The sequence below is a fragment of the Buteo buteo genome, chromosome 14 (assembly GCF_964188355.1).
Source record: "Buteo buteo chromosome 14, bButBut1.hap1.1, whole genome shotgun sequence".
Lineage (NCBI taxonomy): Eukaryota > Metazoa > Chordata > Aves > Accipitriformes > Accipitridae > Buteo > Buteo buteo.
In genome coordinates this window covers 29,398,991-29,425,461 of record NC_134184.1, presented here as the reverse complement: position 1 = coordinate 29,425,461, position 26,471 = coordinate 29,398,991, and the positions used below count along the sequence as shown (strand labels likewise).

The 26,471-nt window shown below is 37.4% G+C and overlaps 1 protein-coding gene across 2 annotated transcripts; it reads right to left on the bottom strand.

Moving 5' to 3' along the window:
* On the bottom strand, positions 1–25,872 carry DNAJC15 (DnaJ heat shock protein family (Hsp40) member C15). 2 transcript variants are annotated; one of them, XM_075046145.1, is made up of 6 exons: positions 25,693–25,872; positions 18,925–18,976; positions 16,921–16,994; positions 9,945–10,021; positions 5,602–5,672; positions 1–2,466 (listed from the first exon to the last, which is right to left on the bottom strand). In XM_075046145.1, exons 1-6 carry the CDS (start codon positions 25,792–25,794, stop codon positions 2,396–2,398), a joined length of 447 nt encoding a protein of 148 aa, XP_074902246.1. In that variant the 5' UTR covers positions 25,795–25,872; the 3' UTR covers positions 1–2,395. The 2 variants fall into 2 exon arrangements, with proteins under 2 accessions (XP_074902246.1, XP_074902245.1); XM_075046144.1 differs by having other exon boundaries at positions 25,681–25,858.
* Between the last annotated feature and the right edge of the window lie 599 nt (positions 25,873–26,471).

The window sequence follows — 26,471 nt, the reverse complement described above, 5'->3', positions numbered from 1 at the left end:
TTGTATTTATTTCTTTTTATTAAGAAGGACAATCTCTCTCGTAACTGAAAGCCAGAAAAAAAGTGTTTCATTCAAAATAATCAGATATACATAATTACATCAGGAAGAAAATTATCAACAACACAATCTCACAAAAATAAAACCCATCCTTCTTACAAAGACATGGGAAGTTAATTTTTAGGAACAGAAGAAGTAGCCATCTTTAATGCATTTGTTTCAACTGATACTTTAGCTCTTTATACCTCATTTTATTCAGGGGAAAAAAAGGCAATCATATGAAAACAACAGCTAGTCAGTTCAAAATCATTAGAGAGAATGTTTTTGCTACCTAACATACACATCAATTCTGCTTTTGAACAATGACTCGGATCACTTACAGACTCCACTTAAGAAAATTAGGAACAACCTCACCATCTCACTTCTCTCTTCCCAAAATGAAAACTTTCATGATTTTTTTTTTTGCCAATGCATACTGATATACCAGTGAAAGGAATAACTAATCTTAAATGTGCATTAATTGGTGGCTACTTCTTTAACAAAAACCAATTAAGACTACTGCATAGCAATAAAGTCCATTTTCTTTAAAGTTTCTTGTATTAGAGCATTAGTTAAATGATGCAAGTATAGTTCTCATATAGCATATGCTTATTCCCAGGCAGGTTTTTCCCTGCAGCCTTTTTTGCTTTATCCAGCCAAGTTGTGTCATGTGTCTTGCCACTCTAATTGTAAAGAAGTCTCTAAATTACCTAAAGTTAGTATTTTCTTTCAGGGCCAACTTAAACTTTTTTCATCTCTCTTTAATCAAAATAAGGGAATTGTGACAAAGTGGGAGGAACCTGATAAAAAAAATATTTTATATTCTTTCCTCCTTTCAAGGAAAAATCCATATAATCTGGACATCCACCACTGGACAAATAGATAAAAGTAGGTTCTGGTGGATAATATAAGGTTGGATGCTTTAATTATTTAACTGCTCTTAGCCACTTTCCTCTGGCTAAATAACCTAGGAAATGGGATATCTAAATTTTATATTTGTAGCACTTCAGCATGTTGTTTGTTGTACCTCAAATAATCCGAATTGAATGGATACTAGGAAGTTTTTCAGTCTTGCACTGAATCCCCTAGACTGTCTCATCACACCATTGTCCTCTTAAGAGAGTTAATTCATCTGCCGCCAACTTACTAGTAGGAATTTGCAGCAGCCAAGTGCCCCGAATAGCACCTATTCTCAGCTGTCAATTAAAACTTGTTCTCTTTAAAGTCAGAGATCCATGGCTGCAGTATTCCCCAAAGCCAGCACTAGGTCACTAGGGTGCTACATAAGGAGATATGTATGATACTTGGGGAAATGAAGCATAATACAGATGTGAGAATGACTGGATAACAAACCCAGTAACTCCACCCAGAGCCATAAGCAAAGCGACTGTCATCAGGGGTACAGTCCTGTTTGGTCCCTGCTCTACCAGTCCTACACCAGGCCGACGGGACGGGACTGACCTACGCAACCGCAGACTATAAAATCCATCTGAGCTCCACGCCACATGGACCTACCTTCTTCAGTTCCACTGCCATGAAAACCCCTGCACCGCCCAGCTGCTACAGAGTAAACGTATCCTGTGACTTGAAGTAAAAGCATGTCCAAATAACTATTTGACAATTTTAGAGATCTCTTAATATGCAAAAGAGCTAACCAAACCCAAGACTCTTCCTTCGTATCTCCAAGCCCCATATATACAGCTAATGGAAACTGCAGTCTGTATTCCATTAGTCATTTTGTTCCAAGATGCACCTCTCAAACTGCACTCATGAATAAACTCTACTATTTCATAAATTAACAGATTCAAGTGTAAGGCGATGCTGAAAACTTGCCAAAACAGGGTCTGCCATACTTCCTGTGACTCAATACATTGTCACAGATTTTCTGGGCAATGGTCAAGTCTTCATCAGTGAAGGGGAAGAAAAAAATAATAATAAAAAAAATCTATATTTAAGACTACTTTGTAAATTTTAAAAAGCTCCAAATGTTTAATGAAAGCAGCAACTACTTCTGAAGAAAAAAACCAGACAGTAAGAGAACATTTTCAAAGCCTGTAATGGACCATTATTCAGTAAAAATACACTAAAATTGACACATAGAATCATAGAATATCTTGAGTTGGAAGGGACCCATAAGGATCATCAAGTCCAACTCCCTGCTCCTCGCAGGAGCATAACTGTACATAACTTTACATAACTGTAAAAGATTTCAGTTTGCTTTTAAATAATCTTAAATTTTTAATTATGACAATAAATATGAATAATCAGTGCAGGGTTAAGAAACTGTGCAGAGCAAGTAGGTACGAAAGCTGTTGCACAATGCATCTGCTGAATCTCCTATGACCCAAGGCTTTGGATTTCAGTTTTTGGCACTGGATTCCAGCAAGTCTTTTGCTTCATTTATTTTTGTTGCCAAGTAAGGTGATCCACCTAAGAAAAAAAAGAAGAAAGGAATACCATTTACACATCAGTATTAAGTACCAAACTACTTCACGTGCATCCCCTTATTACTTTTATTAGCTCCTCCTTCCTAAATAGATCCTTTTCATACAGCTGCTTAAAAAACATGACATTGATATGAAGTAAACTAATTGATAAGGAAACATGAGAAATGTAATCAGAACTGAAATCACTGAACAATAATGCTGAACGTTTTTGTCTCAGAGAGAAGACTGAAATCTGAAATCACTTCATATTGGTGTGATTTAGACTTGCAGTGCAATGCTGCTGCAAATGTATGCAAGGTCAGCTTGTCATCCAAGGCTAACGGCTATTATTACCACTCACCCCCAAAACTAAAAGGTAAAATTTTATATATAATTTTGACAAAGAATCATTAAGTGTGTGCACATGCACACACACCCCCACCAAGTCTCTCCTGTGCTAGACGCCCAGAATTACCAGCCAGAAACCATCACATTAAAGCTATTTAAACATGGTACACCTTCTAACTTCTAGTCCTGAATGCTGTCATTGCTTTACGCTCCATCTAACAATCCGATTACAGTTCAGCAGTCTTTTTGTGTTTGTTTTTTTTACTCTCCCCTTGAGTGCCAACCATCTGCCTACAGTCACCAAAAACAACATTACAAGGTCTATATCAGTAACTTACCACTTACTATAATACACCTGTATTTTTTACATGAAAATGGGATTCCAGCAGTACTGTGCACTGAATAGCCTTTTCCAAGGCATCTGTTCAATCATATTTTTTCATTCATCATTTCATTCATTCTATTCTATTCATCAGAAAAGATAATGATAGAAGAAACACGCAGAGCTAGTTGTAGACATGTGTAAATAAAACCAAAAAGGCAAGGCTTGCTTCAAGACTTCTTTAGGACATTCCTGCAGGAAGCCAAATTATTATAAACTCATTTCATGGTGTAATAAAACAACTGGAAAAAGTAATGGAGTTCTCTTTGTCATGTTTTAGTATTGTCTGAATGTAGCCCTAATAGCTAAGACACACTGGAGGAAAGTGATGCAGGGCAAGAGAACTGCCTACTGGAAAATGAATTTTTTTTTTTTTCTTTTTTTTTTTAAACCAATTGGCTTTTTAGCCAGGAATAGGATTTACTACATTGAGTATTGCTTCTTTCAAAGAGCAGACAAGAGGATCAAACAAACAGTAAAAACTAAAAACTGCAATAAACAATGTATCCCAAGTAATTTTTAAATGTGTGTTGATTTTCGACATGTCTAGAGAGCAGGATCTTAAAGTAAATTCAAATCTGCTGGAAGTGTTTTCACTACATTTACATCCTTAAGTGCTGTATTAATTTTGTAGTCCTCCAATAAGAGAAAATTCAATCTTATGATTGCCTAAGAGTTTGTTTATAATTAGGGCAAGTCCAAAAGGCTTCTCTTCCTCTTTTTCTGTAAACAAATATTCTTTCATGAAATTAGTAACTGATAAATTAACATACAATGTATCAGTATAAAAAACTTTAAAACTGAACTGTAAAGGTTAATAAGCAACCATTTTAGTAGTGCTCACTGGGGATGTTATTATGCAAACTTCTACGTATTTCTTATTTATTTATTCCTAACAATTCTCTTCAACATTTTGGATCTCAGATAACATATGTAACTTTTAAAATCTGTAATTATTGCCCTTTCTTCTATCAACTCCAGCTGGTAAAATATTATTTTAAAATAACATTCTAATGTTGAATATATTTTTAAAAGCACATCTGTGCTACCCACAGCCAGAAGAAATCAAAATACATACACAAGCAAACAAGTGTCTCTGTGATGCCACATGTTCAGGATTACTCCAGGCCCTCGCTCTGCAGCTGAAGACATTACACAACCTTTTTTTTTTTTCTACGGCCATGCCAGAAGAGCTGCAGGGGCAGCACAGAGGCACAAATCCCTTCAACTGGTGTACCTACTGAGAAAATGCTCCATTTTAATAGCACACAGGAGGGCTCACTACATCCATCCAAACCTACACTGTGCCCAGCTGCAGGTGCATTACAGCTGTAAGAGCGGGTCGTTAAAATGTATGATCTTCGTAACTGGAACTGCCTCTTTAGGTCTACTCAACGTCTGCATGGAGATTCACGGTTCTGGCTCACATCTCTAAGTACTGCTTCAATAAACTTAGAAGTTCGTTATCAAAATAATTTTGACCTAATAGGTACTCTAGTGGTTAAGAGGCCTTTCACCATCATAATATATTAGAAATGCAGAAGAGAATTTCTTTTTTATGTCTGTGCAGCTTATACATTATAAAACATGTAAAAAATGAAAGCGTGAAATCGAAAAAGCAGGACAACTTTAGAATTGAACTGAGGGGTGAAGACAGCAAAGAAAAGCATCGACTAAACACTTCCCGTGGCCAGTTATTTTTTTCATTTTCTTAAAATGGGGTGCTGGCAGGGAGCCCTGTAATTCTGTCAAAAAGATATAAAAACCCTCCGATTTCCCCTTTTGACTTCTGAAATACAGTGCAACTCTTCACCATCTGTTATTTTAAAGTAGAAACAGCAATGAACATATGGGCTTTCTTTTTCAACCAGCTGTAGTGTAGTTAAAGTTATAATAATAGCCTTTCTGTAAGATAAATTTACATTAGAAACCTGGCCAGTAAAGCAACAGTGCCCAGCTTTACATTTTTTCCAAGTGAATTCCAGGAAGTCTGAAATTCATCAATGATGTACTTAGTGACTGCAGAACATTCCCCACAGAAAGCTACTTTCATACATGTGACTGGTCCATCTCAGTTCAAAACAGGAATGTCAGTTTAGTGTAGAAATGTTATAGCTAATTTTTTCTTATTTTTGAGTAAGTTTTTTTGAAGTGTGGAAGATTGGTCCCTGAGCTCATAGTTTTAACTGAAGCAGCACAAGTATAGAAAACAACATTACAGGAAGATGGGTAAAACTGTGGTTCATAAAACCTAGTTTATCTGAGAGAAGACACACCGAAGCTCAAGTCTATAAATAAACAACATACATTTGCACTCAGTGCAGTTATTTACACAATCACTAAACTTAAAGGATCTCATTTAAGCCTCTTCCTTTCCGGATCTAGTTAAGAAAAGTAATAATTATTTACCTTTATCAGGATGATTCAAAATCATGATTCTTCTATGGGCTGTTCTGATTTTGGCCTTGCCCGCAGATGGACTGCAAAAATAAATTGAAGTGCTTACCATAAATGCCACTGCACTCAGACTATAAATTAACAGTTTATACTGGCTTCACAAATAATTAAAACTTGAGATTTTCACCATCTTGTGGACAAAACATAAAACTGCATCTCTGAGGAAGTAACAATAACAAAGGCACATAAGACACACTGAGAAGGACATTTTTAAAAAGCCTGTGTATTTGACACATGCAAATATCTTACAGGTTCTTTTTAAAACGCGATACATCCAATCATTTAAAATAAACAATTCTGGAAAAAAAAAAAAGGAAAAAAGATCAGCAGCTCTAGGGTGTATCTCGCTGGTTTTTCTTATCATTAAATGCAGAAAACACATTTTTTCCTGCTTGAAAATCAGTATTTATATGACCACTGACAAAACAACAAATATTTAATATTATCACATTTTGTTCTACTGTAAATATTTTTATAGCTGCTATAAATAATTCTTCCTTCTGCTGGGGCCTGAAAAAAAACCCCTGTATTTGTTATTTTTGCAAAGCTGTTCAATGTGTTACATTCAGGCACATGCTGATTTACAAGTGCTACATAATGTTGTTTCTTTCAATGACAGACACATAAAATATGTACTTGGCCTAAATTAAATATGTACCTTACCAGACAAATAACCACTTATGGATGCAATATGCCAACACGGTAAGGCTATCGTATGCGAAAGGACAGTTTGAATGGTTTAGTTTTTCATAATTTGTTAGCATGCAGAAATGAAGCAGTGTTTTCCACTTCAGGTGATTTCTTAATCAGTGATGATTCAATTAATTAATCTTTTTGTAGATACAGTTTGAATGCAAGGTATCAGCCTAACTACATTCCCAAGGTAAACAACCTCTGATTATTATTCTGTCACAGGGAAATTAGGGTATGTTGCAAAAACAGTTCATAGAACTGCATAAGAAAAGAATACTTCAATGGAAGAGAAAGTAACCCAGAAAGTAAGAATTAAACAGAAGGTGAAAGGCCTTGATCTATATAAATACAAAAAAGAAATTATTGGTTATCAAACTGCTAAAAATAACAATCATATATATTTTGATTTGTAAAGCTGTTGCTTAATAATAAAAAAGAAAGTTGATATACTACATTTAGAAACTCAGATGTCCCAAGCGTAACTGTGGAAAAGCTGCAGTCGCATATCATGGAAAATCATGCAGTTCTGCTCCAAGAAGCAACTGTGAAAATGGTGTTTTACATCAAATCTGCTTAGTTTATGAGAGATTGCTTATCCCACAGTCAGATTGGTCTCTAAAGATTCTTAATCACTATCAAAAAAAGCCCTTAACGTCAAAACCACATTTCCGTTTAACTGGTACAGTGTCACAACCTGAGTCACACCAACATCACCCTGCCTTCTCACATCACCAACCGGCTGAGAAGTCCATCACCTTGGTGGGAACAGGCGATATGCTGGAGGGCAGGGCTGACACTCAGGGGGACCTGGAGGGGCTGCAGGAACGGGGTGACGGGAACCCTTCACTAAATTCAACAAGGACAGACGCAGAGCCCGGCACCAGCCAAGGAAAAGCCCCTCGCAGCTCTGCGGGCTGGGCAGATATAATACTTTTTCACCCAAAAGGCAGCCCAGCACTGACACAGGTCACCCGGAGAGGTTGTGCATTCTCCATCCTTGGGATTCTTTCAAGACCTGCTGGATAAAGTCCAACCCCACTGGTGGCTCTGCTTTGAGCAGCAGGTACAGCTAGGGACCTCCGGAGGTCCCTCCTCACTTGAGTGGTCGTATGATCGTATGATATACCTTTGCAGTAAGCTCTGTTTAAAAAATAAACTAAACTAACTAAACCAAAAGAAAATAAAAAACCAAAATAAAATAAACAAAAAACAATCCCAAAGTCACGATCATTAAACCTTAAATATGTTTGTATTTGTACCCTTATACAACATACTGTATGTTTTTTAATGTAATAGACTAATTTTTTTGTTATGTCATTCATGTTTTAAGAATAATGATTTAAACATTCTTAACTAATGCATATGTATATATTGTGTACATTAACAAACAATTAAGTATTTTCTGTGGAAGGAAAAAGTATGCATCTTGTTTCATGAGGAATTGGTACAATACAGAGAATTTTATTCATTTTTATCTAGAATTTTAACTTACGGTTTTCAGACTTATTTTCTAACTTCAGAAGTTCAGCTTTAGGGATTTGATAGCTGCAAACCATTATACTTAGGACAGCTGTATTTTGCTAGCACCTATTTTGTCTCATGTTTGGAAAACACTCCTGACATTTTCACCTCCTGTGTCATCTCAAACATTCCCCCATCTCTTCCATGAGCAGTTTCTTCTACAGAGTACATAGCTGTAAATATTATTGCTATGTTTATACTGAATTTCATTAATCAGTGCTGCTTCATAACAACTAATGCAAGAACATTAAAACTTAAAATTAGTCAGCATTTCCAATACAGTACTTTGTAGTTTCGGATACCTTTTACATAGTTTTAATATAAACAATGCACATGCATGTTTCTACCAAAACCCCTGCAACCTTACAAGATGCTTATTAGAGAATAATATTTAGAATGTGTAATGGGCCAATATATTTGAAAATTAAAAGCTATCATTAAATACTCACCTTTATCATGGCTTATATTTATTAGTTACGCTGCCCATGCATACTCAGCACTTGAAATAACAAATAAAGTCTTTGCCTCAAAATTTAACATGACTTGGAAGTGATGACACAGACGACAAGTGTCACAATAAGATCAGGGCCTAGACAGGTCTAGTTTGTGCATACCCTGGCATCTTCCATAACACTTTAAAACTCACTTGCCTTTTTTTTTTGTGGTGACATTTTTATATATATGTGTGTGTGTATATATATATATACACACACACACACACATATATATATATAAAAAACCACAGTAAGCAGCGAGTTCAAACTGGTCTACAAAAGTGTGTTTAAACAATGTAAAAATTTCCTATAGAGATGTTAGCCATGCTTCTACACAATTAAAGGCTCAAACCTTTAAACACTAAGAAGAACTCTCCTCAAATCTGATTAAGTCTTCATATTTGCAAGACTCGGTCCAAATGCAACAAGCAGTGTCATTGTTCCCAGTGAAGACTCAAGCAATTAGAATTAAAAATTAAAGGGGACTGATTTCAGATGTGATGAAACTTCAGACATGCACATGAGCAGTGCTCAGGCTAGGCATTACCACTGCAAACACACTTTAATGAGCTGCCATGTGCTACTCTGGAATATCACTGAATTTGCCCTTATAAAGTAAAAATGTTAAGACATTATCAAACCTAAAGGCCAAAGGAAATATTTCTGAATAGCACTCTATAAATCTCTTCTTCAGTGTGCAAGCATGAAATATTCCAAAAAAATGTAATGTTTTATTTTACAATTTTTTAAAATTAATGCTAAATCTGCATAATATCCATTATGTTAGAAGTAAACACAAATAGCACACCGAACAGGATTTTTTAAGTCCCAGTTTTCACCATGTGAAATAATTTCTTCTGGGGATAATTAAAACCATCCTCCTTATCTTTTTTTTTTTTACCCTTAAAATTCATAACTGATCTAAGCCATAAATAAGAAATCTACTACCTAAGGTTAGATCTGCTCCTTTCATCTGGAAAGCCCTCAAACTCACTGCCTGCTTTACAGAAAACACTAAGGTGTGTGCTATCATTGGCCATCCAAATGCTTTTGAAAAAATCCACTGAATACTCAGCCTGGAAACTATTTCCCATACCTACTCTAAATGACAAGTCTCTCCAAGTATTTTTGTTTGGAATATGCTGCAACTTTTGAAATCCAAACAAATCAGAGTGGAGAAAGAAGAAAAATAATATTACTGACTTACGAAAAAAATGAGCAAAATTGATTTGTTTTCCTCATTTATTAATGTAATCTACAATATTACTTATCTCAAGGGGTTTTTTGGAGACCAGGCCATGTGATCACACTAATTAGCACAGTATGTCCTATTCTGATTATTTCTAGAGCATCAATTCTCCACTGCAATACGTTACCATGCCTTCAAGCCAAACACAAGTCGCATGTTTTATTAGCATTTTATTGTTTGCTTTTTAGCTTAAGCAGAATATTAGAATGGTTTATAAGCCATTAGAAGTCTTTAAAAAAAACCCTACGATTTTGGCAAGAATATTCCACATTCTCACAACATGCATTTTCTTCATGCAATACTTACCAAACAAAAACATATTAATGCAACACACCTACCTTACACCTAAAATAAGACTAGCTTCTTGCCTACTCATTTTCTGTTCAAATCCTCCTTTATAGTACGGTGAAAGACTCTAAAAAGAAGAAAGGGAAAACAAGCAATAATTAGTTTCATGTACAAGGTGCCAGGACCTAAATCGTATTTATATGACCTCATTCAGAGCATTACATTCATCTATAATTTATTTCGAAGGCATGGAATGACTACAAACCAGATAATATGAAAGGACTTCTCCTGAATGTTAACACATACAAAAAACGACTTAAAAATAACTCTCTGTGTTTTTATAGTCTTCTACTGCTAATAGGAGATATTAATAGCTACAACCATTAAAATCCTTCCTTCAGGCAAAAGAGTCCAGAATGAAAGCACATACTAACATAGAGTGGTACAGTGCGTGTGTTGGGGAGGGCAGGGGAGGGAAAGGGGGAAACTTGTTTAGAACGGCTTTGGTACCACCGCAATGGAAAATGGCAAAAGTCACAATGCTTTGGCATCCAAGGAATTATGGACAATCACGCTGAAGTCCAGATATTTCTACAAAGAAAGTAGGTAAAAACAACAATAAAAGGATAAGAACAGATAAATATAATATGCTGATGAAGAGTCAGTATGTTTTTTCACATGAAGGAATGTTACTTTAGAAAAAATACATCACGAGTCCTTTGAAGGAACCCTGAAAAATAAACAAAAAGAAACAAACAAACAAACAGGCTTAGGTAAAAGCCACAACCTCTATTTCAGGAAATCACTGAGCTGGAGAATACTGAAAAGTAGCAGAGTATATGGGGAAATCCTATCCAACTTTTGCCTTTACTTCCTTCCCTATACACTGATGACAATTAGATACAGGAAATGGGGTTAGTTTTTTTAAACTCACTGGCATGTGAGACTTTAGCTACTGTTTTAAGAAGAGGAGGAAAAACATGAGTGGGGAAAGAACATTAAAAAGAAGGAGATGGAGATGAGAGTAAATAATTACAACAGTTAATTGTCATAGGGAATGGGTTGAAAGTATACTTGTCAACCATAAATATATTTTGAATTATAAAAAAAAAAAAAAAAAAAAAGAGTTATTGAACCACCACTGATAGTCAGCAGTGATCTCATCAATGCTTCTATAAGAATTAGGGACTAGCTCATTGCTACACAAATAATAGTCTAAGCTGCACAAGTCCCAGAGGAAGCAGATGTAGCTCTGAGACAGCCTGCCTTTGGGAACTGGCACACAGAAATCACTCAACAAGACTTAAGTTTTTTTCCTCAATGCAAAACCTATCAACTGGGGAAAAATAAGCTGCTTTTGTTGCTATCAAAGGGAAGTCCTGCCTGAGAGCTGAGATTATTTTTAAGTGTCCCTTTTACCCCCAAGTAAAAATGTGCCTGGCCCTTAATAAAACACTTTTCTCACTAAACATATCCATTCATATTCAGTGAGAATGTTGCCTTATGTTTACACAAACTCTCTCTTCTGTAATTTCAAAAGCATTAAAGCATGTTAAAGGTTCTGTCTACGGCATCTAAGCAAAGCCTTTAATTAAGCTTAGGAGCAACATTCACCCAAGAGCATGGTTCAGAAATACTTCACCTATTGCTACCATGAAGCCACAGAAAAGACCTCTTGGTGTACTGCTATGATCTGAAACTAATTTTATCTTCCTTCTTCCCACCCCAAACCATACACGAAATAACGACTACTGTAATACTACAGGTATCAAAGCTGAAGCAACTGTGGACATGTCATGCCTACAAGAAAAATCTGTCAAGAAACCGCTTCTACAGGTAGAGGGTAACACAAAACAGGTCTGTAATAGCACACACTGACATTACAGGTTAGAGTATGTAACAGTAAGGGAACACATAGGGCTTCTCCAGTCCTTTGAGACGAAATGATGCTAATGATTTAATGGCCACCAGATAACACCCTTGAGAAGGCAGAACCGCACAGAAATTTGCAACTATGCTGAACAATTAGTACAGCCAGGAGACAAAAGCACAATTTAATGTCCTCTGAAAGATTTTGCAGAACTTCTCCCAAAGCAGCTTAGGTGCAGATGGGTTTCTGAAAAGGTTAATTCTTCTCTGCCCTTCAACTCTGGCATACAACTCTATTAGAGGAGGACATTGGTTCACTATGCATGTAGAGAAGAGCAATATTTGAATTATCTCTAACACTGCTTGTCTCTGTTCTTGGTAGATTTCATCTAAAATACTATTTTAAATATGAGAATAGGGAGGGATGGCTATAGGCTTAAATTCAGAAATACTTCTTCATGTTTTTAAAGTCTACTTCCTTGACACTGTTCTAACCTCAGGAAGCCTTGATTCAGTTCACTTCTAAGAGGAATAAAAACAAAATTACGTTGTCTGTATCCTTTGGCACATAAACAAAAACAGTTTGTTGAAATGGTCATCAAGAAAAAACATTTTCATTTCATAAGTGAAGCACGTAGCAAGAATAATCAATTCTTAAATTAAAATCTTGATCCTAAACAGAACTTAAAGCAAAAGGAAATTAGACATAAAAGCCATTTTTTCCGTTTGGTTAGAATAAGGGGAAGAAACATTGAGTCTTCATTTTAAGAAGCATCTTGGCAAATTTCTAGTTCCCTAATGAAACAACTTTTGCATGCTATTCAAATTAAAGCCTTTATTTTCCTTGTTGTAAATTCTAAGTAATGGCTACAATGAAATGAAACAATACTCTAGATATTTTTCTGTTTCCTCAATGAGCGGGCAGTTCCAGACATTTATTAACCCCAGCTATTGCAAACAAATTCTGTACTGGAAAAATCATCAAAATGAACTCTCCATTTCTTCGTACTATCTGGGGTGAGAGGACGGCTACGACTTAATTTACTTCATTTCCTTGTATGTTGTTACCATTTAGCAACTTATGTAAGCAAATTCTGCTTCCTGAACAAATGTTATTAATAGGTTTGGGAAGGGGAGGGGACGGGACATGGGACAGAAAATGGCTGGACTTGCTCTGCAAATGTCTATTCACTCTTGCAAATTTTCACAAAAGCAGTCAGCTAAGAAAATCTAATCCATTTGGACCGTGACATCTTCAAGATACTTATCCTAGCGTAGCACAGGGAAAGCATAATCACTGTTTCCATGCCAGGTAAGAGATTCAAAACCCCATAACTGAGACCATCCATCATATTAAATGAAGTAGTGAATTTTTCAGAAAACTCTGTGTTGTTCCACCACCAATACAGTCCTCCATTGAAAAGGTAGCAAACACTAAAAGGAAAAAAAAAAACCACAAAAACCCAAACTACAATAACAAACTATTTAGATGCTGTGTTATATTACAACCTACAGTTTGCCAAGATCAACTTTAACTTCCTTAACTTCAGTTAGAAAAAAAAAATTCTAAAATGGACTGCAAATTTCATTATTCTCTGGAAACTTTATTTTCCATGAAGGACACAAGAGATGGTTGCTACTCTTACCTCTCAATTCAGAACTCTATAAGTCTGAGCAGAATCAGATCCAATAAGGGAAACACAGTACAAAAATCTCTAATGAAGTGCTACAGAAGACACCCTTTTCTTCTGGAACACAGAATTTTCAGGATTGTGGGATCTGAGCATTTTAACAGTTCATTTTGCCTAGAATTGTTTTTCCTATCTTTAATATCTGCTGTCTATCTTTTAACCTTCAATACCACTGATTCAGCAAAGAAAGGTAATGAATGCTATTGAAATACTTCCTTTTTTTTTATTTCGCATTTTAAGGAAATATTAACATGATAAATAACAGCATTAAGGTCTGAGGAAGGAAAGCCAAATGACTACTTAGTGCTATGCACCTTCTACTGGCAACAGATTCTTGTCACTACACACAGGAACAAAACAGTGTCACTGGCATTCGTGACACCAGTAACAAAACTAGGCTCAAACTAAAAAAGCGTTTCTCTAGAAACAAGCATTATGACTTGTCACAGAGTGGAAATGACAGTGTTTCCTCCTATGTCTTTCTCCACTGAAAAAAAGATGGTAGAAAACTTCAGGACTAAATTACAGCAGCATTTACACTTCATATTTAAGAATATGTATTTAACTGCTGTAAGTTAAAGTTAAATGAGAGGTAGAAATTCAGAATAAAACACAACACTTTTACTTGCCTTTACTTACTATTTTTGACTAAAAGATGAGTGCAGTTGTTGACTGTACATGGTATTTATTTAGATAAGTAAACAGACAGCATCAAATACTCAAGATAGAGCAGGCAAGCATTTTAAATGATCACTTCATAATTGCTCAACTTGACCTTACCCAAGTCATTTATTAGTGAGCAGGAAGAAAGGGTAAACAGCATCTGGATTACCTTGTGCGACTGCAACCAACATGAACCATGACTTCTATTGCAAATGGAGGTGGGGAAGAATTGCAAATGGGGGGAGGAAGAGTAGGGGCTTACAGAGAAAACAAGCTAGTTTCCAAATAGGCAGCTGTTTCACAGTCTCTCAAAAAAAGGAGGTAATGAGGGACAGGGTTTGATGATAGAAAGCTAGAGTAACCACTAAAAATTATAGTGATCAAGTTAGGTGCCTCCAAACACCATAGGAAACCAGCAAAGTAACGCTAAGCCTAGACACTGTCACATGAGATGCTTCTTCCAGTAAGCATAGGTAGAAATACTAACTGCTTGATTTCCTTTGTCCTTAGAGGGCAATATACTGTAAAGAAATGTGATGAAAGCGCTAATCCACAGATTATACTCAGCAGCTTCAAATTCCCCAAACAAAATCATGTAAAGCCACTAAAATACGAAGCTTGGACAATAAGCACTGACATAGGATCTCTGTACCCAATATTTCCTCTATTGTTTTAAAGAAAAATTACAAATAGGAAATAATTGATTGTTAAGGGGAGAAGAAGAAAAAACTTGGAAAAAAATACAATCCAAGAAAGTAGCAGCTGTAGAGTAGTAAAGAACAAATAATCTTGGCTAAGAATTACAAAAGGGTCTTAAATTTGGATTATGATTGTAGAAGAAAAATATTACCACCACCCTCACAAATGTAAAGCTGACAAATACATACTGTTAATGGCAAACAGGAAGAAAGAGTTTTTACTGTATTCATCAGATCTCATCTTACACTGAACACTTGTATTTTCAAGTTCAGAACAGAACAGCAGAAGAGAGATACTCCGCTGCAAATCAACATACAATTCTGGGCTGTAAGGCAGGATGTGAAGGCAGACAGAGGATGCAGCTCCAGGGACTAGGAACACTGAGAATGCAGAAGCTCCTGGGTTGTTCTTTATGGTTGTTCATGAATTCTGCAGGACTCTGAAAGTCACTGTGGTAATAATGAGATAGACCTGTAATGAGCTTGGCTCAGCCAGTATACCAGCACTGAGGAGTACAGTTTCCTAGAACAGACAACTCTCTGTGCAGTAGCATGTCATATTTCAATATGTTAAAGAGTCACTGCCTGCTTTCTTATGTGAACATGTCTGAATTTAGATTCTCCAGCCTATATCTACAAATGGCTAGAAGAAGAAACGCTGGAGTAAAACTGCTGGGGAAGGAGGGTAAAGATTGAAGCACTCCCTGCTCTGAAGCCACATGTCCTTATTGCTAGACACTTCTAGCAAGCCTGCAAGTCAGACTGTATCTGTATCATGTGAAAGCAATTTAATTCACAGTACCTACAGTCCCCTCTGCTGTTTTGCCAGGCAATTTGGGAATCTCTCAAAAAATTACTTTGAAAAGGGAAAAAAAAAAAAGAAATTAGTGTTGGTCTCGCAACAGCAATGCAATAGCAGGACAGAGAAAAAAACTGATCCAGAAGCACCATTTCTGGCTGATACACTTCGCAATTAAGAACAAGTGTGGACCTGTCCCAAAAGGACAGCCCATGTTTCGAGTTTTGCCTCCCCAGGAAACTTGCATTGAACAAGCTTGCTCCTTCAGAACAGGAACACAAAGTACAGATGGCAAATGAATTTGGACCCTAGTGTCTGTCTATATACTGTAGACTGGCTCCGGGTTGCAACCAACCTCACATTAATAGGTACAATATTAATGATCACTTTTTTTAAAAAAAAAACAAACAACAACACCTACCTTTAATATATTTTTGGGGAAATAATAATCTGCAGCAACTACTCCCTCAAACCCCTCACCCATCAGCATCAAGAGGGGAATTGTATTCCTTCCACTGTGGATAAGTATTCACAGACTATGGACTCTGGAAGAATACACTGCCACAAGCAGATATCTACCTCATTGGGAGTTACTTTAATCAAACAGGAATGGAACATATTTACTTATTTACCAGAGGACAGTATAGCCACTGAAGCAAAAAGTAAATGCTCTCAAATATTCCCTGCATATGCTCCTCTCGCAACACTCTCTCTTGATTTTTTACCTCATTATTATATTTTTAAATATGTACAGCAAAACAAAGAACAAAAAATTGGTTAAAAGTTCAAATTAGCTGGGGAAGAGAAAAAAAAGACAACTCATACTTGAACAAGAAAACAAGCTCCCCCATCTCTATGGCAACCTTTCCTAGAAGTTTATCAATTTTTCCTTCTTGACTTTTAACACTGTATCTGAAAAAAAAAAAATGACTGGTTTTTTTTCATTTTTAGCTTCTTGAAATGAAACTGCATGTCATCACTTTGCAATCTCTAGGAATTAGCTATTTTCTCACAGCACACTTCAACAATATTACACAGTTACTAGCAAAGAGTTCTGAAACATCGAACATTACACCAGGAAAATCAGAACTGTTTATCAAACTCAGAAACATCTTTTGATATCACTTCATCCACAGGGATTTAAAATATACTAGATAATACGCCAGAACATACACAGTACAGACCACCCCTATCCTGGGAGGGGGGAATCTAAGTGGCACTTACCATATTTAACATAAAACGTCTCCTTTCTAAATACTTGAAATACAAAATCATAAATTTAGCATAAAGTAACCTCTAAACTTACAGAAGTTAAAATCCTCTTTGCTGTCTCTGTCATTGCCTGCTCCAACGGTTTCCAAAGGTGGAAAGCATAACGACCTGAAAAAGATTGAAGTTAAATGACATTATAACCACCATTTACTAAAATGAAAAAAAAAAGTCTCCAACTTATGTCCACCAGCTTACAGCAGAAAGAATTTATTTTTTTTTAAATCAAATCAAAATCCTTCCTTGTTAATCTTTTTGTCTCATTTATTTGCTGTACAGCACCGTTGCACTTTACTCTTTTCAAAGAGTTTTCGGATCCTGCTGTTTTTGGTTCCTGCCCAGCCAAAGTCCCACGGTAAACTTGCTATGGTTTACATTTTTCAACCTTTGTACTATTGGGAGAAGGAGGGGAAGAAGTTTAATATACTTAATCTAAAAACCTAGTCATGGACTGCAAAGATCCATTGTGTTTGCTTACAAAAGAAATAGATTTAAATGCATTTCAGTATGATGAATGAAGATATCTGCATTGTGAACTTTAAGGAAAAGGGCAGTATGAAACATTAGCTTTGGATATACATTATTTATTAAATACTGTTCAAAGGTTATATCTTCAAAAAAAGAAATCTATGTACTACACTTTCTTGCTGTGATGTTGTATGCTTAATCACACATTTTGTAAGTACTGCATTTTTTATTTTGTTACACAGAGAGGATCTTCTGGGATTCAGAGCCATTCAACTCCCCACCGGCAGTGAACGTCTATAGCTAGGAAAGGCTAGAGGGAACTCTATTAGACTGCATTCTCAGAAGTACAAAGCAGGTCTATCAACTTCAGAATCAAGATCTGTGCCATGTTAATGGAGGATTTTCCCTGTAAGTCCCCTCTCCCCAATTACTGTCTTGATTAACTATTCATTAGTAATGTAACTGACTATTATACACAATGGAAAAACTTTTTATGAAATGGGGCTTTGCTTCATTCAAATAGCATCTTGCTTTCATTCTTAAAATACGCGACGTGTCCATAGGTTTAGTCATCTAAGCCTGTGCCTATGTTAACACAGAAGTTAAAAGCACTGTTAAGAGTATTGCTGCTGAAATGCTGTGATGTACAAATACATTACCTCACCTTCTTCTTAATGTTTTCTGTTACCACTTCTTTGCGAGCTGCCATTAATTCTGCATCTCAACCAGCAGAAGAAATTCTAAGAGCATTCCTCTTCTGCTTCCACACAAACACATAGATAAACCAACTGCTTAATGGTGTACATAATCAAAGATCTTGTCTTTCCTTCCCCTAATCAAAAAACCAACACAGCTGTACCCAGCAAACACCTGCCGAAGTTTGGTGCAACTTGTTCATCTATTGCATCTATTCTTGGTGTATGCACTTGCACGTAGCTGACCATGGTTGCTTTTATATGCTGAAAATAATGGAAATTGATCTGTGTATTTCCAAACCAGAATAGACCAGAATTATCCAGTGTGAGTAACCAAGAGTATAAATCATGTTACGCCCATGCTCTGTGTTCAGACCAGAAGCTATTTTTCAGAAGAACACACAGTCCAGATGCAAAGAGTTCAGGTAACAAACAATGTACTATGGGAACAGTTTAGTATGATAAATTATTGTAGCCACTAAAACCTTCTATTTTTCTGTTTGAATTTGTCAAGCATCACCTTCACATCACAAGATCCTGCTGCACTCTTCTGTACTGAGCAGCCTCCACCTTGAAATATGCTATTAAATAAACAAAGTAAACTTTTCACATTACATTTTGCAGACAAAAAGCAGATGGAACCTTTTAGCTGCTGCACATAAAATTAGTTTCTGCAGCTGTGGCTTTTCAAAAAGAATTTTGGAAAATCTGTCAAGGATTTTGAAGGGAAAGGAACTATAACTGGACACAATTCTCCATAGCACTCTCAAGTGACCTTTCCACTTTCCACTATTTATATTCATAAAAACTTCATTAAGCCTTTTGGAAACAGCAGCTTTCAAGTGACAGTTCCACACTCGGCATGTAATTTAGCTTACCTGCAAATGCAACAGTTGCAACACCAAGTCCAACCGCTATCATAGTTCTGGCCTAAAGCAGAAAAACAGGAATCAGAATAAAGTGCAGATCTAATTTGAAATATACGCACCTTTAACAGCAAGTATTTCTGATGTCTGACATGAACATTTCATATATAATTTACAAGAAACATAAAGGTAAGTTCTGTGTTCCACAGGCTACGTTAGATTTTATAGTTCAGTCCCATTAATCCATGCCAACGCATCAGGATTAACTCGGAACTACCCAGTAGCAAATCATCAGACAAACACTGACAAAGCAGCTCACAGTATGTAGTGATAAGAACACAAGGTAGACAACTATTGGGGATTACTTGAAATTATTTGTGTAGACTAGTTCAACACAGTACATAACAGAAAGTATCAGTTTATTACAAACAACATGAAGAGCTAAAAAAATAAATATTGTTTTGCAAAGTCCTTCACTAGGAAATCTCATGGTGACATTACTTGAAAACGGTACTTGAGCATTGACTTAAAGACTACGTCCACAAATGTATATTAGTGTCTTCCACCTTTCATGCTTTGACTCACAGAAGCCCCAATAAAGACATGAAGCCCAGTACCCTCTTTTCACTACTTAGTGTCAATCACTGGCTTGACTATCTTATAGCACAAATATTGTAAATAGGCAGACTTCTGACAGATTTCAGACAGCATTCATTATCAGCTAAAGTTCGCTTTAAGTCTAACTGGGCTCTTGGAACCAAACCCACAAAAAAGACTTGAATATCTGATTTAGACAATAACTCCTACCTTATACTAACTCAAAACCCCCAGACTAGGTGTACGTATTTTCCTACACAGTGTTTGAAGAAAGTCAGACATCTCAAGAAGGATAATAAGAAGTATCTCCGTGTTGAACAAGAAGCTGCTGAAAGATACGTAATAAACCTTAAAGAAGGGACTGACTTCTCACACGTTTGCAGAATTCAAGAAGGGTAATGAGCATTGCAAGTTGGGGACATCTCTCCATTTCTGAAAAGCCTACATGTAATCTCTGAAACAAATGAAATAAAGTCATCTGTGGCACCACCTGCCATATCATATGATAGTTCAATAATGCCCTCAACTTTCCCCCAGGAAACATGAGGAATCAGATTAGGCCTGTTTAGTTTGAATTCAAAACATAATGACAGTGAAAACACTTTTATCACCAGACTGTCTCTTTATATGTATGACTGACTTCTGCATCTATCCAATAACCGGTTTATGCATTTTCTACCAACAAGCCTGACAGCAGGACTTAAAGCCCAAATTTCAATTTGAGTACCCTAATAACTGGATTTGGAGCCAAGTTGCCTTTGCTATTAAGATTCCTGGGGCTAAAATTCAGTCTTTGATTGTACCCAATCTCATTTCTAGACAGAGAGGGAGTAGGGGAAGAGTTAGGAAATACTGGTTTTAAAGCCTTCTAGAGCTGGTTTAGTAGGGGCTAGGATGCAGGTCGACACTTTTCCCAGCAAACGGGCAGCTGTGCAAGATGTAGGCACTGCCATCATGCCCAGTGGCTCCTACGGCTTCGGCTCTGAAGGCAAGTGGCTGTGATTGCTGCCTCTAGTATTGAACTCAGTACGGAAAAAGCGGTAGCCTGCTCTGAGCTCATTTAGAAGAAGCTGTATTCCTCTATCTAGCTTTTGGACCCTATGCATTTTAACCAAGTACCTACCTCCCACCTACCCAAATGGGGCTATTCTAGTTGTTTGCATAACATAATACTGCAATTGCCCAGAGGTTTATAGTAGAACAAAAGAGACTCACTAAACACACTGAAAGCGGAGCTCCAAAGTTAAGACTGGGGGAGTTTTGGCCTTAAAAATCTGCCTGTCTATCCCATTTTAGTAACCTAACTCTTCCATTTCAGTGTAGTCTTCAGTCTCGATATTAGCATTCATTTCTGAATGTAAAAATAACGTAGTAGTTTTATGTCTGTTGTTCCTTTCAGTTCCACGAAATTTCCCCTCATCTTTAGACCATGAAAAAATATAAGTATGTTACCTTAAATGGTAGAAGATATAAAATAGTGAAGCATACAGTTCATCTCCTCACTAAACTAAAACTCTTTTCATTTCTTCTCACAAATCGTTTTTCACAGGCTCTCAATATTCAAACCTTCTAAAAGGTTCCTCCAGTTCCTCTGTTTAGACACTAACCAGAAACAGCCACAACATTTCGGAAAATATCATAACCCTACAGAAATTCTGTATTATTGTGTTCAGTGGTTTGTGACCATGGATTTATATTCAAGAGACTTTACTTGACTTGTTCAGAGTGACAGCGAGAATCTTTTACTAAGTAAATTAAGAGCTCAACAATGGGTGAAATACATCACACTGGCAAAAAAAATAAAATTTAGTAGCTTGTGCTTATCTAAATAAGTTATACTTGTTTTGCCACCAAAAAGGTGGTTTAGGTCCACAGTTTACAACAAGGTAGGCAGGTTGCAACAAGGCATTAGCAGCAGACACCTCATCACAGGTAAGGCCAAGCACAGAGACCAGGCTAATAAATAATACCTGGACTCTTGTCAGTTCAGTGCAGAAATAGCTTAAGTGTTTTTGCACAGTAGTCTGGGAACACAATGTAGAGACCCCTGAGGCCTCTGATAGAGTCATCCCTGTGCACTGGGATGCATTATTTCAATCTCAGTGGAAAGCACTAGCAGTTAGTGGAAAGCTAGTGCTGCCTGGAAAAGAGCAGGTAAAAAAGAAGCATGGCAGCAGCTCTAGAATAGGAGCAGTACACAGGATCAACAGGAATATGAAGACAAGCCAGAAAATTAGGTAAAAGTCGTGGAAAGCTCAAGGCAGAGAGGCATATTTTGAAGTGAGGTACAACCACCAGAAAAGCTCACAAATACTGGTTTACGGAAACTCCCCTTATTTGCGTTATGAGCAGGTCAGAGAATAGTCACTTGCCACATAGTAGCAAAGAAGTGATAACTTGTCATACCAAAGCACCCTGAATGTTTATTATGGTGTGAATATATCCTAACTACACACATGCAATAAGAACTGAATTTGAATCAGTGTAAGAAAGATGGCATGGTGTGTCTTTTACTGACACAGCCTCTCTCAAAAAATCAGTGGCAATTTCAAGTACTAACCCATAAGCCTCTTAAGTCCAGCCTGACTCAGTTTCCTTCTCCATGCTCACTTAATTCAGTCAATTATTTAGAAGAATAAGCCAAGGTTAGGCTGGTGCTTTGAAATGTAGAGTATAAAGTGCAAAGCTTTAATTAAATGCACTCCTTTCATGTCAATATTAAATTAAAGCAACTCACTATCATTGTGGAAGGGATCAGTTAATCTACTGCATGCTAATACAACTAGCGCCATGACCATTTTTGCCTCCCATTGCTTGAAAACGCATTTTATTTCAGATTCAGAAAAGGCTAAAAAAAATAAATACTTACTGACTTTCAATTATGACAGAATTGACCCTCTCCTTCCCCTCAAAAAAATACTGTTATGAAATTTCTAAGATGTAGGTTTTAAATGAAAGCATTCTGCTAAGACCCAAGAGGGAAAAATAAAGAAATAAAAGATTAAAAAGTAACATCTGTCCCTTTCTTTATTCAATGAATCAGCTCCCAAAGGTTATTCATCAACCCTATGCTATTCTGCTGATCTCAGTATTTTAATTTTTCTACGTAGTTCAGTTTTCAGTAACAAATCCTCTCAGATACTGAAAACAATAAACCAAAGTTTTGCTAAATCTGCAAACCCTGATTTTTTAAAATTCTTTTCAGAAACATGTATAAGAAAACACACACATTAGAAAGGCAACTGCAAGACCTGACTTACCAAAGTGGAAAACAAAAGAAGATAAAGCTTATTAATCAACATGCAGTACATTTAGAGGTATACATCATATACTGTTAGCATACAGACATCTGCGGCCTAAGCCTTTAATAAGTAATTTTCCAGTAGCCTTAATTTTTTAGCAGAAGAAAGAGGAAAGAATGAGATACTCTTTCTGCAAATTTCTAATCCACAGTCTCTGCTAATTTAGCCATACTAAAAAATAATATAACGACTTGTGTAAGTCCTAGCACTGCAGCATTTCCTTCTATGAAATAGAAAAAAGTTACACTATAAATATAAAAAGAATTTCAAATGCATAAGTTTAAAATTTCAGTGCAACACTATTACATCTGACCACAGGCTACAAGAAGCACCTTTACAAATGTTAAAACATAACTGCCTGCACAGGATTTGGATTTTGTACACTGGTTCTTCTAACACAATCAGTGAAAACACCCTTCTTGGTCAAATGGAAAATATTTTGCTCTTTCCACAACTAGCTTTCAGACACACAGCAAGAGCTCTACTGTCTTTTGCGTAGAAAGCTACAGTGTAATGGAATAAAAAGCACAGAGAAAATAATAATTTGTTCTGATGGGTTGGATAGCATTTTGTTATCAGTCGATGCTTAATCATGGATCAGTAAAATAGGAAGTATATACTTACACTGAAGTAAGTACACAAGTGTAAATTGCTTGCTTAACTGAAAACTTTGTTTTAGGAAGGTTTGGTTTGTTGTTTTCCAAGTGCTGTATGCCGCTAAGAAGTAGGATATACAAGTATATTAACCAAGTGTACAAAAGTATTTCTGAAACTGCTTTTTCCCTTAAATAAAAATTCTGACCTGAAAGAAATGATTGTTTGGTATGGAAGCTAGAAAAAGCCTTATGTTGCTCAGAAGTAGGTACTACAGCTTATTGGGAGACTGTTTCACAGCAAACCACCTAATTAACTCTATATGGAGCCAGATACATGTTGAAGTGGGATTATATTATAAATGATCTGCAACTGATTTGATTTCATAATCTAATGTTTTCCTTCTAGTCTTACCTTCCTATGAAATGTAATTTATTGTCCAATAGTGAATTAAAAGTAATTTCAGCTAGATGCTGTTCTCCATACTCACCCAATTCTCATGTCAATTTGTGTCATTTATTTTACAACTATTTTGGCTTGTATATAAAACTATGTCTAAAGTTTCTGACAGTTTTTCATAGGAAATGGTACCTGAGCAACAGATTCACTAATAGAAGCATTACCATAAGGCATTCAAATCAATCTTCTTGAGTATGTACTAATTAACAAAGGCCTCTTGCAGGTATCTTTAAGAACAGACTATGCTTCTACGTTGTTCTTCTGTCACTCTGAACTCCAAATGCTTTTGTAAAACAACTACAAGAATAAAAATGTCCCAGATCAAGCGACTACATCTAACATCCAGGACATCTCACAACCAAGATTCAAGGTAGGATATAAAACAGAGCTCTTTTCAGCCCAAGAGATAGATGCTGCTGTTAGACTTTGCTTCTCCTACTACTCCTCCCTTCCACTGTGGCAAGAAGGTCTTGTTAACCCTGTACATCAGAGGAACAGATGCACAGCACTACAGCTGATCTTGCTATTTCTCTATGGCAAAATTTTAGAATTTTGTTATATGCAACTTGACCTCCTTCTGAATTACTTAGCCAGGAACCCAATAAGCATGGGTACTGTCCCTTTTTCCACTATCTACAGAATACCATCTAGAGAAACTCTAAAATAGCTTCTACTGCCAACCATATGCTAACAGTTTACAATGTATATATGTCTGAAAAATACTGCATTCTCCACTGAATGGCCTGGCTAAAGAATAAATTTTGATAGAAAACTGCAGCAATCAAGAACCTAGTCCTCTAAAAACCTACCACTATCTCTGGACCTTAGTAAGAACCTGACAAAACAACTCACACCAACATAGCAAGCCATGCTAACCCCAAATGCAATTTTTATCCCAGATAGGTAAGAAGACTCAAAGACTCCACAAAATTCACTAGGAATTTCCCTGCTAGCATTCCACAGGGAGAACGCATGGACATGACAATAATGAGTTTCAGAGTCAGCTTCTTAAGATTACACAGCTTTCTGTTAAACACACAGAAAGACTCTACTGGGGGAAAGAAAAAAAAAAAAAAAAAAAAAAAAAAAGAGTCCTAGACTGTAGTAACAACGACTAAATAACTATGATTTAAAAAACTATATAGAAAAAAGAAAAGATATATTGTTGAGGCAACAACACGTACACAATGAAGTAAGGCAAATACATACTTAAAGCCATTTAAAAAACATGAAAACTTCACCGCCCAGTGCTATAAGCAGTGCGATCCAAGATTTTTTCCCTATTCTCAGATCCTTTCCAAAGAGAACGCACTGTCCCATGAACTAGCCTAAGCAACCAGGATGAGGGAATGGGGATATCGTTATAGCACCCTTCTCATTAGAGCACGGGACAGCGCAGGAAATTTTGGAGGCATCTTCCCTCCACTCCACACCCACCTCAAACCCTGAGGGTGGGTGAAAACCTCACAGGTCTCCTCTCTTCATGGCAAGGGGACGAAATTTGAGGCCCTATCTGGACGGAGGAGCGCAGGGCCTGAAGAGGAAAGGGGGGGGGGTGTCTGAAGCGCTGCCAAGGCTGCCCCACCGCACCTCCACCCGCGCCACCAGGCCCACGCAGGGCCTGAGGCGAAGGGACACCAACCTTCTCACGCCGACCTCCCCACCCAGCCCCGGGGCGGGTGGAGAACGCCTGTCCCCCTCAGCCCCGACCCGCTGCCCCGCTGCTCACGCACGTTACCCCTCACGGCCCCGGGACACACACACACACACGGACCCCTACCCGCTGCCCTCCCCTCTCCTCATCCCCCCCCGCCACCAGCGCGCTCACCAGCCCTCGGTCCAGCTCGGCTTGACCCTTCCCGGCGCCCGTAGGGACCCTGGTGTACTCGGCACAGCGCAGGCCCTCGGAGGAGGCCGCGGCTCCTTCCATGACGGAGGGATTAGGCGGGGAAGCCGCTACAGGTCGGCCGGAGGGACAAACCACTTAAAAAGGCGGAGTCAATCTTCCGCCAGAGGGGCGGGGCCGGCGCAGTTTTGGCGGGCTCGGCGGTGTGAGGGGGTGGGCGGGGGAATGGCGGGCGGCGGAGTCCCTCAGCGGGTGGGAGGAGGGAAGGAGGGCGGTTTGCCCTGCTTTTATCCTCCTGACTGGTTTGAGGAGCAGGGAGGCGGGAGGTGGCTGCTTGCTCCAATTTCCTAGAGAGCCAAGGAAGAAAGGGGCGGCCGGGGAGGGGGGTGAAGGGGTGAGGGGTAATTATGCATTAAAAAATAAGGTAAGAAAAGGAGGAAATAGTTGGGAGAAGGGAAGGCCGCACAGAAATGTCTCATGTCCATCTTCAGAAGGAACGTGGGATTTTGGAAGGGGGAAAACCTATGGAAAGGATAAAGAAAAATTCATTGGGGGGGGGGGAGAGCAAAACAACCAAAAATGGGGTTTAATATTTATATTTCTGCACCTTAGTTGATGTCTGTATATGTTTCAGTATATGTCTGTTTTGATTTTGTGAAAATGCTGACAGGATCCTAGTTCCCCCTTCTGAAATTCTTCAAGTGATAGCTCATATGCAGAAGTTGTCAATCACCATTAGTCCTGTATCACAAAATGTAAAA